The following is a 14,084-nucleotide window of genomic DNA, read 5'->3' on the forward strand; positions in this document are numbered from 1 at the left end:
GCCTGCCTCCGTTCCCTCCGAGGCCGCTCCGAAATCGGAGCGGCCTCGGAGGGAACGCTCTTTCGCCCTCCCCTCACCTTCCCCTCCCTTCCTCTACCTAACCCACCCCCCCGGCCCTATCTAAACCCCCCCTACCTTTATCCATGGATTTACGCCTCCCGGAGGGAGACGTAAATCCACGCGCGCCAGCGGGCTGCTGGCGTGCCGAGACCGGACCCGGGGGCGGTTCCGGAGGGTGCGGCCATGCCCCCGGAACGCCCCGGTCCGAAACCACACCCCTGGGCCCGCCCCCAAAACAACACGCCCCGCCCCCAAAACGCCGTGTCGTTCGGCCACGCCCCCGACAAGCCCCCTTCCGAAAACCCCGGGACCTACGCGCGTCCTGGGGTTCTGTGCGCGCCGGCGGCCTATGGAAAATAGGCTGCCGGCGAGCAGGGCTTTGAAAATCCGCCCGTAAGTGAACTTAATAGCAGGTAATGGACTTCTCCTCCAAGAACTTATCCAATCCTTTTTTAAACACAGCTATACTAACTGCACTAACCACATCCCCTGGCAACAAATTCCAGAGTTTAATTGTGCGTTGAGTAAAAAAGAACTTTCTCCGATTAGTTTTAAATGTGCCCCATGCTAACTTCATGGAGTGCCCCCTAGTCTTTCTACTATCCGAAAGAGTAAGTAATATATATATATATGTATATACACATATACACACACACACACAGTATACCAGCACATGCATATATACAGTAGAGCAGCACATATATAAATATATAGCATACAACTGCATATGTATATACACAGTGTACCAGCACATGCATATATACAGTATAAGGTAGATTTTAAAAGGGCTGCATACACCCATATCTTGCATCTTTTAAAAGGGCTGCATACACCCATATACACCCATACACGCATATCTTGCCGCGTACAAATCAACTCCTTTTTATCAGTTATAAGGTCAAAAAATCTTTCATGAGGTCAATTTTACAATGGATTTATGAATGAGTCTGTAACAACAGCCCCTCCAACCCCAACCCACCTCCCAAAAACTCACCCTGTCTCAAAGTGCCCCCTACAATGGTCCATATATAGAGTACATATAGGAGCAGTAGCAAAGTGTTGCATGTATGTTATGTGCACTGCATATCAGTGCTGGAACACTTGTTCTGGTCATGTGTACATCAATGTATGCGCACCCTTCCCGGCTATTTAAAATTCACGTACCTCCCACTCAGCCATTTAAAAATCTACCTTTAAACTAGAACAGGTATATATATAAAGTATAGCAGCATATATATATATACATATATATATATATATATATATATATATATAACTATATATATATATATATATATATATATACACACATGTGCTGGCATACTGCATATCTACTTATTATTTAACATATTTATATACCGTTTTACCAATATCAATTGACCAAAGCAGTTTACAACAACATAATTATAAATCAAAACTAACTTAAAATATACTTTTTGAGTAAAAAAAATAAAAATAATAAACAAATAAAGTTTGAATAAAAATACAGTTTAAAACTTGATCAATAACATAAAATTTAGGTGACTTAAAATTATAGGTAATTGGCTATTACCGGTACATTACAAAACTAAAAGAAGGAAGAAAGATCAAATAAATTAACAAGTAATTGAGGACATCTTCTAGTCTTTAATAATGAGTTATAGCAAAGTGGCTTCATGGCCTTTTGACCGTTATGTATATATACATAAAGATATATATATTTGCAGTATACCAGCACTTAAACAGTATATCAGCACCTGTGTGTATATATATATATATATATATATATATATATATATGTGTGTGCAGTATACAGCACATATATACTATATACCAGCAGTATACAGTATACAGCACAATGCATATATACAGTAACTAGCACATGTATATCTACAGTATACTACACACACACACATATATACAGTATAGCAGCACATGTGAATATATTCAGTATACAGCACATATATACTATATACCAGCACCATACAGTATACAGCACACACACATATACAGTAACTAGCACATGTATATCTACAGTATACTAGCACACACATATATAAACAGTATAGCAGCACATGTGAATATATTCAGTATACAGCAGATGTATATGTATATATGCAATATACCAGCACATATATATACAGTATAGCAGCACATGTATATACAGTATACCAGCAAGTGTGGTGTATATATATTTTTGATTTTGTATAGTTGTTTATGTGCTTCTTTCCTTCTCCTATTGGAGTTTTTTTTGGTATATATATATATATATATATATATGTGTGTGTGTGTGTGTGCAGTATAGCAGCATATCTATATACAGTAAACCAGCACGTGTATATAGCAATATACCAGCATACCCATACATGTATGTATATGGTATACAGCACACAGCACACATACACATATATATATACAGTATAGCAGCACATGTATATACAGTATACCAGCACATCTATATACAGTATATCTGCACATGTATATATACAGTATACCACACACACACACATATAGTATAGCAGCACCTATATATATATATATAGTATACCAGGACACACACATCTATATACAGAATAACAGGACATGTATATACAGTATAGCAGCACATGTATATATACAGTATACCACACACACACATATAGTATAGCAGCACCCATATATATATATATATAGTATACCAGGACATGTATAAATAAATATACAGTATATATCTACACACACAGAGCAATAGTTCAACCCTACAATAAATGTGTTTGCAGGACTTATGCAGACTTTCTCAGCAGGTCCTTCTTGTGTAATATTATACGCAGCTTGTACTGAGTGCCCTCTCTCCCAGAACTGAAATAGTGAAAATGATGTATTTTTATGAAAACCTAGATGATGAGCAATGGCCAGTAAGCTAGTCCTGCAGTCTGCTGATGTTATCTTTACAAGATTAAATTAGAATAGCGCCTCACATTATGTAGGGTCTGAATCTCTTTATTTCCCAGGTCTAGCGTTTGAAAGATAATCTTGTGTTCCACTCTTTATAGGATGGAAAAGGGCCTGGAATTGGGGAGCTTGTGTGGGGGAAGATGAAGGGTTTCTCATGGTGGCCTGCCATGGTGGTCTCTTGGAAGTTGACTGGAAAGCGTCAGGCTAGCGCAGGAATGCGTTGCCTGCAGTGGTTTGGGGACGGGAAGTTTTCTGAGGTGAGTCCCTTGCTGAGTGCTGACAGACAGGACGTTTGCATAGTTTTATTCTCAGCTTTTCACACTTTACCTTTCTTTGTCAGAATAAATAGTGCTACGAGCAGCACCGCAGTATGTGCAGCTGCTGTTGCATGTCTTCTGGGGCAGATTCTTCTCTGCTAGGCTGAGTCCTGACATGAACTTAAACTCATTGCTTGCATTTAAGTGTCTCGCTGCTCCTCTGTGGGGTCAGACAGAAAATACCTGCAGCCACAGTCATTGTAAGAAAGAGAAAATCACGCCTACAGCTTTTGCGATTGTATATTTCTTTTTTTTCTACTGGATTCATATTTTTCTTACTAAACTTAAGCCTTTTTTTTAGGTGTCCACAGACAGATTAGTGAGCCTGTCAGATTTCAGTCAGTACTTCAACGCTTCCACTTTAAAGAAGCTGATTTCCTACCGACGAGCCCTGTACCAAGCTCTGGAGGTGCAGTATTCACAGCACTGATGCCTGTCTTTGCTTTTGTTTTCCCTCCCTCTTTTCCCTCTCTTCAGCCCTTGGCATTTTCTAGTGGAAAACACTCCTGCTGAGGCTCTGGGAGGAATGGAGAGCTAAGGGCAGACACTTTTTATTTACTTATTCATATGCTATCCTACCCCAAGCATCCTCAAAACGTATCTCAGAATAGGTGGAGTGAGCAAAACCAGGAAAAACAGTAAACAGGAAGTCCTCCACTTTTGGAGTTTGGAGTTCCCCTTTATTTTTTATTTATTTAAAATGTTGCATTCCAAGCTATCGGCGTTCAGGGTGAGGTACAAGCAATGCATCCATAATCACAATTCAGAGTCCCAGCGTTTCCAAACTGCCACCTGTTATCCAACTCCCAGCACTTGTGTCCGAGCATCTCCTAAGAGGATGAGCATGGGGCTGGCGAGGCGACGGCAGCAGAACAGAACTGGTGCCGCTGCAACATCCTGTAGCGCTTTACTCGTCACGCGATGAAAAATGTGTCTGCTTCCCACAGTATTCATATATTATTAAACTCTGGGTAGTTTTTATTTTACATTTTATTCTGTTGTATTTTATGCCTGCGGTAGTATTGTAAACCTCTCTGATGATTATATCAAATAAAATAAATTATTATTTGGTGAAAATAGGATATTGAGCCCTGGTGCTGGAACCCGTCCCTTATTTATAATATTGCTCTTATGGAACAATCGAATTTGACTCTCAGTGTTTGAACTTAAGACCCGGTTTTCAGGAACCAGTTGTGTCTGAAGTTTCCTGTAGTAGAAAGATAGACTGGAGTGGCCAGAGAAGGCTTGTGAGGAGCCTGCACGAACAATAGACGGTGAGGTTTGGGGCTAGACGAGAGAGCGTGAAACTGCAAAGAAGCTTGCTTAGTGGTGAATAAGTGGGAGGGAATGGGCATTCGGCCCTGAGTGCACATGAGGAGAAACACTGGTATCTGTTTCGCAATTTCGTATAAATTTGCATAATAAAATGATGTTATTTGTAAAATTGTGAATAGTGTTAATCCAGGAATCTGACTAGCAGCACTGATTTCCTTCTTGCTTTGGTTATTTGCATGGTAAAGTCAGACACACAAGTGGATAGGATGGAAAAGCTCTTGCTCAGACCTTCCCACCCGCCGCGGAAGTCTCCTCTGTCCTTTTCATCCACTGCTACAAACAGAGAAACGTTTTGCTATTTCCATGAAGCCGCTCGTATTTTTTCTATTGTCTTTATTCTCTTTTTCTTATTCTTGAATCTCCGTAAAGGAAAAAAACTCCTTAAGGGCTAATTTTAAAAGCCCTGTGCGCGGTGATTGCGGGAGATGTGCGTGTCGCTGGGCTGCGCGCATGCTGCGTGGATCTTCAGAGGCTCGCAGGCACACGCGATTCTCCCGCTACGCGCATTCTGAAGCAAAGTTTAAAAAGAGGTTGGCCGGGGATGAGGACCGGATGGGGCGTGGGCGGGCTGGGACGTCGCTATTAGGCACAGTCCACCGAAGCATGCGCCGGGATCCAACCGGCCCGCACAACCTGCTGCTGCTCCAGAGGCCGAGTAAGTAAAAAAAAGAAACGCAGGGTGCTTAGCCGGGTTTTAGGGGTAAAAGGGAGGCAGGTTAGGTAGGGGCTTTAGGAAGCTCCCTCCCAATCCACTCCTTTACTGGGGAAAAGCCTATTCCATTGCCGCCCACATCTACTAAATTCTCCCCCCACTTACACGCGTGAGACCGCACTTCCATGTGCTTGCTCACATCGACGTGTGCATGTTATAAAATTGGCGTGTCCATGTGTGCGCGCCAGCAACCACACGCACATGGACGCCCATGCGGGGTTTTAAATCTACTTATTATTTTCTTTCCTTACTTATTTTTCATAAATTGAGTTAGATTTAACCTTTCTTATTTTCACCATGTTGGATAACTCAAAGGTTAACCTAAATGGCAAGTTTTTAGACATTTGGCCCCTTATCTGGCTAGGTGCCAGTGGGATAAGTCATTATCTGGCTAGGTGTCAGTGGGATAAGTCATTATCTGGCTAGATTTCAGTGGTATGTCATTATCTGGCTAGCTTTCAGAGGGATAAGTCATTATCTGGCTAGATTTCAGAGGGATAAGTCATCTGGCTAGGTGTCAGTGGGATAAGTCATTATCTGGCTAGGTTTCAGTGGGGTAAGTCATCTGGCTAGATGTCAGAGGGATAAGTCATCTAGCTAGATTTCAGTGGGATAAGTCATCTGGCTAGATTTCAGAGGGATAAGTCATTATCTGGCTAGATGTCAATGGGATAAGTCATTATCTGGCTAGATTTCAGTGGGATAAGTCATTATCTGGCTAGCTTTTCGAGGGATAAGTCTGGCTAGATTTCAGAGGGATAAGTCATCTGGCTAGATTTCAGTGGGATAAGTCATTATCTGGCTAGATGTCAGTGGGTTAAGTCATTATCTGGCTAGATTTCAGAGGGATAAGTCATTAACTGGCTAGATTTCAGAGGGATAAGTCATTATCTGGCTAGCTTTTCGAGGGATAAGTCTGGCTAGATTTCAGTGGGATAAGTCATTATCTGGCTAGATTTCAGATAGATAAGTCATTAACTGGCTAGATGTCAGTGGGATAAGTCATTATCTGGCTAGATGTCAGTGGGATAGGTCATTATCTGGCTAGATGTCAGAGGGATAAGTCACTATCTGGCTAGATTCTAGCTGCATTAATAAGAGGCATTCCGGGGGCATTTCAGGGAAGAGTTAATTATCTAGCTAACTTATCCAATTTTTATATATAACCAGCTAAGTTAGGTGGATAACTTTAGACCTGCTTCAGAGCAGGCTGGATAACAACCTATTTAACTGGATATCTTCAAAAGATAAGCAGCGCCGACACAGAACAAAAAAACGAAAGGGGCCTGGGCCCTGCTTCCTCTGTTCCCCTCACAATTTCACATAAGGCCCTGTTGGGCCATGCAATCCCCAACCCCCAAACCCCTCCCAAATATGTGATCATTTCCCGGTCCACAGGTGGGTGGGATCAGAGCCACCCACCTGACCCAGGCCACTTCCCCTTCCCCCGACCTCCCTATCACCCCTGTTATTGGAAAATCCCCACCGGAAGTGAGGTTAACCACTAAGCCACTCCCGGCACTCCAGAGTTGCCTCTGACATTTGAAGCACTAGAAGCATAAACTACTTGCAGTGGTTATGATGACCACTATGTAAGCTGTTTGGACCCTTCTGACGATACACTAAATTGCACTACCTGCGCTCATATGTACCCAAAGGCCAGAAAATGTAGAAGTCTCACCCTGAAGGATTTAATGGAATCATCTCAGGAAGCAAGAGAAAACATTTAAAAGCTGAGGAACCTTTTCCTAAACTGAAAAAGACAGAGTCCTTTCATGCTTGACACCATGAATTGATGCATTTTTGGCATAAGCACCATTCCCTCTCCAACAAACAGGTCATGCTGTTCAGGGTAAAAGGATACTGGTGCCATAGCACCTCAAGGTCATCCACAGAAAAGCAGAAAAGGTCATCATTGCTACAGAAAAAAAGGAAACAGGTCTGCACAGGCAATGACATAGTAGAATGCCTTTTCGGCACAGACAATATATCCTTCGCCATCCACTAATAGAGTGATGGGAGACCTGTTGGCGCCAAAATCATCTCATCACCAAGATGATTCCTTCGGTGCAGAAAAACAAAAACAGGATTTCACATTAAGCATTACCTTTAATGCAAAAGATTCCATTACCCATGCCAGCCCTACTACTAGAATCAGATGTCTCCTTACCGGCAGTTCCACCATCAGAAAAAGATCATCAGTCCCTTTGTAGAGAAATTGTGATTGAAATTTGTAAGAATGAATTTGTTGGTTTGCCAAAATTGCCACTTTTTCCTCCTTTGGAAGAGATGTTTCCCATTTTGGCCTTCAGGCTGGGCACTCAATCCACTATCTCTCCTTATTAGGCTAGGGATGAAATGGTCCAAATGCACATCTATTCTCAGGCTCATTAACTGACTTCTTCCAAGGAACGACCAAAGCCAGAAGATCCTTCTGTCTGGAAATTCTCAGGAGGGATCAAAGTCATTCTATGATTTTTTCTTTTATCATTCAGATGAGGACCAATGCACCGGTCTTCATCAAACCCTTCCACTCAGCATCCCAGGAGCACATCGCCTCCTGAAGATATGTCATATTCTGCTTTTGTTCAGAAAATGGGAAGGGAAATACCTTTTAAACTTCAACAAGAAGTGGACCCTACAGAAGACGTGTTTGGTCTGCTTAAATATATTCATACACTCAAACTGCAGAAATGTGGCAAGACACCATTTCCTAGCGTGTAGACAGATGAACTCAGGAGCAATGGGTATAGTGTGCTCCTGATAGCAGTTGGAGACTAATCAGATTTCAATCTGACATCAGCCCTAGTACATATACCCCTGCAGGACGCCATGCTCCTCAGTATTTTCCGTCTCCATAGCAGTTTGGGACTCTATACACACTTGCACAGCGTTAGAGTATTCTAATCAAAGAAATCCAGAACAAGAAGAAATCTTACCTCTACAGACGAGCCCCGCTCTACTGTGGTGATACCTACGGGTCCCTCCCCCAGTTGAGAATTCCTGAGGTGATTTCCGCAATCCCTCAGAGGTAAGCCTCGATCTGGCAGCCGGTTCCCAGCGTGGACTTAGCCCCCGGCAACGGGAGAGACTGAGAGGCAGCAGGTGCAACACAGAGCGCGGCGGTGAAGGTACTTTTCCCTCTCCCCCCGCAGCTGGAGACCGCCTGGAACGAGACTGGGAAACGCAGAGACAGGGTAAGGTAGAAAACTTTCTAAAAGTCTCTGGTCTCCGAGGCTCGAATAGCCGCACAGATCACCAGCCGGCGTCAGTGCTACCAGGTTGATCAGCCTTATCCGGGCTAGACCCCGGTCCGACACGAGGGTCCTCCCAAGTGGAGACCCTCTGAGGTGGTAGCCATATTGCTCACGTGGGCGCCTTCGCCATGTTCTCTTAATCGCCACCCTGTCTGCTGATTCGATCCGTGCGCACAGAGACGAGCCGTGCGCACAAAATCACTTGTGCGCACACCGGCGCACGCATAAGTGCTGGGCGCACAGCCACACGCTTCACTGTGCAGGGCGCATAAGTAAACCCCGTGCGCAGAGTGGTGCGTGCATCTTATTGAGCACGCATCCGACCTACACGCACAACTTTGGCGCACCTGGAGCGTATAACTAAGCCTCCTAGCGTACACTTGAACGCACAAACTGAAGTTTTCTGCAATCTTACACGCACAAACCATGGCACCACTGGACAAGAAACTCAAGGCTCAGGGCCTCTGCCCAGCATGCCATGTCAGAGCTGCGCATCATGAAGAGGCCATGGCCCTGTGTCTACAGTGCGAGGAGGCTCTGGGTGAACCACACCAAGGTCCTCTCCAGACGGCACTGGGATCCAGATCCAACGACAGTACACCGGATCTGGCTACCCCCAGCGGAAGCCTCCCACAAACAAGGCTCCCTGGGGATGCGGCGCCTCTCAATTTAGACCCAGCATCTTTCTCCTGGGTAGAATTCTTCAAAGGCCTACATACCTTTGTCCACATGCAACCGGCGCCCCGGATGACACAACCACAGCCTGCCCTAGATGACCCGAACATCCCGGGACCCTCTAAACCCAGAGAAGTGCCCCTCCCACCTCAAAGCCCCTACTTTGGGGACACGGACACCTCGGACCAGGATCAAGACTCCCTGGAGGAAGGGGAAATCCCTCCAGGAACGGAACCTTACCGAACCATGAGGCATTTCTTCACTAAAGACGAACTATCAACCTCGTGGCTCACAGCCTGAAAGAGCTCGCTATCCCAGGCATGAGTGCCACAGGGGAACCAAAGACGAACCCCCTCCTCGACGGACTCAGTCAGGCCTCCCGCCATTTCCCTTTGCTACAGGCCGTTCAACAGCTGATTGACCTGGAATGGGAGGCTCCGGAGGCCACGTTCAAGGGGGGACGGACCCTGGCAGCCCTATTCCCCCTGGACCCCACCGCCAAAGACCTCCTGGCAGTCCCCAAAGTGGATGCAATGGTCTGTGCGGTCTCAAAGCGCACTACCATCCCAGTCGAGCGAGGAGCTGCACTCAAGGATGCCCAGGACAGACGTCTCGAATCCATCCTTAAACAGTCATTCAATGTTTCAGCTATGTCACTACAGATCGCGGCCTGCTGTGCCGTGGTGACACGCGCCTGCATATCAAAGACCAGGAACGCCACCACACCCGTCGAAGCACTAGAACCAGTAGTATCATTCCTCACGGATGCGACCTCCGACCTGGTGCGCACTGCAGCCAGAGGCGACTCCACTATTGTAGCAGCCAGAAGACAACTCTGGCTCAGAAGCTGGTCAGCCGACGAGACGTCCAAGACGAGACTCACGAGAATGCCCTTTAAGGGAAACCTCCTGTTCGGAAGCGAACTGGAGAAGTTAGTCGACAAATGGGGCGAATCCCCAGTACCGCGGCTACCGGAGGACAAGAACAAGAGAAACCAGCGCCCCTCCGCCCGAACATCTAAGGTCAGGGGATCACAGTGCTTCAAACCGTACAGAAGTACATATCAAACATCTCGCCCCGCAGGCAGGGGCCAATCCTTTAGGAGCAAACACAATAAAAGGGGAGCTGGCGCTGGTCCAGGCCACAGCCGCACCCCGCAATGAAGATCAGCCGACCCATCCACAGGAAGAAGCCATAGGGGGCAGGCTTGCCCTATTCTACCAAAGATTTGTTGAGATAACTTTGGACAAGTGGGTCCTAACCATCATTCGAGAAGGATATTATCTGGACTTCCACAACATCCCTCCGGACAAGTTTGTGAAATCTCCCAGCCATGACCCTTTCAAGAGGATGGCAGTGGAATCTACACTGCCATCCTTAAAGGCCATAATGCTAGTGCCCATGCAACAAGAAAATACGGGGCATTATTCCATCTATTTTATCGTTCCCAAGAAAGAGGGTAAGTTCTGGCCCATCCTGGACCTCCGTTCCAAAATGTGAAAGTAAACGGAACACCACAGCTGTGCTTGGAACTGATAAGAAGAAGCGAGAGAGTGGACATTGCTCCAGTCCCGCATGGCAACCATACGCTCAGTCATAAGGGCGATACAGCCGGGAGAATTTCTCACATCTCTGGATCTGTCAGAAGCCTACCTGCACATCCCGGTCCATCACAAGCATCAGTGTTTTTTATGCTTCGCGATCCTGGACCACCACTACCATTTCCGGGCACTACCATTCGGGCTAGCCACAGTACCCCGAACGTTCACCAAAATCATGGTTGTAGTGGCGGCGACACTGAGGAAAGAAGGAATCCTTGTACTTCCATATCTGGATGATTGGCTGATCAGGGCAAAATCCCCAGAGGAAAGTCATCAGGCAACCACCAGAGCCAAAACTCTACTGGAGAACCTCGGGTGGGTGGTCAACACAAACAAGAGCTGTCTGCAGCCCTCCCAATCTCTGGAATACCTGGGAGTCCGGTTCGACACCAGACAAGACAAGGTCATTCTGACTCCTACAAGGAGAACAAAACTGATGAACCTGTTAAGCCTACAAGGGTGGGGAGTCCACTGCCAGGAACTGACCGCCCAGGGACAATGGGACAAGGAAGAGTCGGGATGGAAGCACGGGCAGTCAAGCCACAGACTCCGGGGTGAATCGGTCAGAGTCATGTCGGACAACGCCACAACAGTGGCCTACATCAACCGCCAGGGAGGAACCAGAAGCCAACAGGTGTCCCTGGAAATAGACCCCCTAATGTCGTGGGCAGAATCAAACCTACAAGAGATCTCAGCCACCCACATCGCGGGAAAAGACAACGTCACTGCACACTACCTCAGCAGAGAAAGTCTAGATCCAGGGGAATGGAGGCTGTTGAACACAGCCTTCCAGTTGATAGTAAACCGCTGGGGAACACCAGCCATGGACCTCCTGGCAAGCCAGTCAAACGCCCAAGTTCCCAACTTCTTCAGTCGCAGACGGGAATCACAATCCCAAGGGATCGATGCTCTCGTCCAGACCTGGCCATAGGAAATCCTGCTATACGCCTTCTCACGGTGGCCACTACTGGGTGGAATCATCCACAAGATAGAACACCACAGGGGACCAGTACTTCTAGTGGCCCCGGACTAGCCAAGAAGACCGTGGTTCGCAAACAAAAGCATATTAATGTTAAAATCAAACCTCCTAATTTGTTCCTAACAATCAGGATTAATTTACACACTTAGTTTATTATTTTAAATTGTTACCGTACTATGATGGCACATGAGTAATTTGTAATCTATACCACCCATATTTCTCTTTATCGTACCCTTCTGTAAACTGTTGTGATGGTTATTTAACTTAACGACGGTATAGAAAAGTTTTTAAATAAATAAATTAATTAAATAAACATGTGACGACTATTGACAAGGAGCCCTCTCCCTCTACCTCCACCTCCTCACAGGGATCTACTCCAACAAGGCCCGATCCTCCACGAAGACCCAACTCGATTCTCTCTTACGGTCCGGCCATTGAGAGGACACGCCTGAAGAAGAGCGGATACTCGGGGGCGGTGATTGACACTCTGCTCCGAGCACGCAAGTTTTCCACATCTCTAATCTACATATGAATATGGAGAATATTCGAAGCCTGGTTTGAAGACCGCGACATCCTCCCGCGGACAGTCAAAATTCCCATGATTCTGGAATTCCTGCAGAACGACTTACAGAAGGGGTTGTCTGTTAACTCCATCAAGGTGCAGGTGGCTGCGTTGGCCTGCTACAGAACCAAGGTGGGGGCGGCAGCCTAGCCTCTCACCCGGACGTCTCCCGCTTCCTGAAAGAGGTCAACCAGATTCGACCACCCCTAAAGTAGCCGGTACCTTTATGGAATCTCAATCTAGTCCTAGACTTCCTAGCAGGAGCCTCCTTCAGACCCACCCGTGGTCTGTCCCTCTGACTACTAACATTGAAGACTGCATTTCTAGTGGCAGTCTGTTCGGCCCGTCGCATCTCCGAGCTTCAAGCACTGTCCTATCGAGAACCCTTCCTCAGGTTCACACCAGGATCCATACAGCTACACACTGTCCCCTCCTTCCTCCCAAAAGTGGTTTCTCGCTTCCATCTAAACCAAACCATCTCGCTGCCATCGCCAGACGAGCATAAGGACTCTGAAGAATCTCGCCGACTTCGCCATCTTAACGTCGGCAGACTCCTAGTCCGATACCTGGAAAGGTTGGAATCCGTACGGAAGATGGACCTCCTATTCATCCTTCACAGTGGGAAGAAACAAGGGGAAGTGGCCTCAAGGGCAACCATAGCCCGCTGGATCAAAGAAGTTATCAAGGCGGCCTACGTAGAGGCAGGCAAGCCTCCACCTCTACAAGTCAAGGCCCATTCCACTAGAGCCTAGGCAGTGTTCTAGGCGGAAACCAAGATGCTGTCACCCGCCGAGTTCTGACGGGCGGCGACATGGTCCTCCATCCACACCTTCTCCAGGTTCTACCGCCTGGATGTTCAGGCTTGGGAGGACCCAGCATTCGCAAGGGCAGTACTAAGTGGGCCACGGTCAGCCTTCCACCCGGTTCGGGAGTAACTTTTGTACATCCCATTGGTCCTGAGTCCATCTGCTACACACTAGGAAATGGAGAAATTACGTACCTGATGATTTCGTTTTCCTTAGTTTAGACAGATGGACTCAGCATCCCACCCATGGCTGCCGACAAACACGGAAACCTCGAGAGCAAAACAAACATGGGTAAGCCAAGCTCCCTCTAATTAGGACATCATACCTACCGGGTGTTGGCGTTTCTGGTTGAGTGCACTGGTGGTCTCCAGCTATATCCACATCAACCAGTTCAAGTTAATCAAAGTTAAGCAAGTTATTCAAGTTGTTCAGTCAGACATATATCCACAGAGCAAAGCTTCCTGCAGGGGTATATGTAGTGCTGACATCAGATTGAAATCTGACTCTGTCTCCCAACTGCTATCAGGAGCACACTATATCCATTGGTCCTGAGTCCATCTGTCTACACTAAGGAAAACGAAATTATCAGGTAAGTAATTTCTCCATTAACTATCCTTCCGATAATAAGAAAATTAGACATCAAGTATAGGGTGCAACTAGTACACCAATCAATAGTAATGGAGTCAGTGTTAAAAAGAGCAAAACGTTCAAACACACATTCCAGTAAAGCCCCCTACTAAAGATGGCAGAATGCTGGATAGTATGGCCAGGAAGATGTGCATGGCAGACTGGCAAATGCCTCATGCATAGGTGAAAATCTCTTTGGACAGAAAGTTAAAGAAGCATTAGATCCCATTCAAGATCACT

General features: G+C 46.2%; 1 protein-coding gene across 1 annotated transcript in view; it reads left to right on the forward strand.

Moving 5' to 3' along the window:
• Positions 1 to 14,084, forward strand: part of DNMT3B (DNA methyltransferase 3 beta) — a 244,084-nt gene that overhangs the window by 68,505 nt on the left and 161,495 nt on the right. Inside the window, exons 6-7 of the mRNA XM_029611336.1 lie at positions 3,072 to 3,230; positions 3,592 to 3,699. Of these exons, the coding sequence (XP_029467196.1) occupies positions 3,072 to 3,230; positions 3,592 to 3,699 (267 nt within the window). The remainder of the gene's footprint in view (positions 1 to 3,071; positions 3,231 to 3,591; positions 3,700 to 14,084) is intronic.

Source organism: Rhinatrema bivittatum, chromosome 8, assembly GCF_901001135.1.
Source record: "Rhinatrema bivittatum chromosome 8, aRhiBiv1.1, whole genome shotgun sequence".
Lineage (NCBI taxonomy): Eukaryota > Metazoa > Chordata > Amphibia > Gymnophiona > Rhinatrematidae > Rhinatrema > Rhinatrema bivittatum.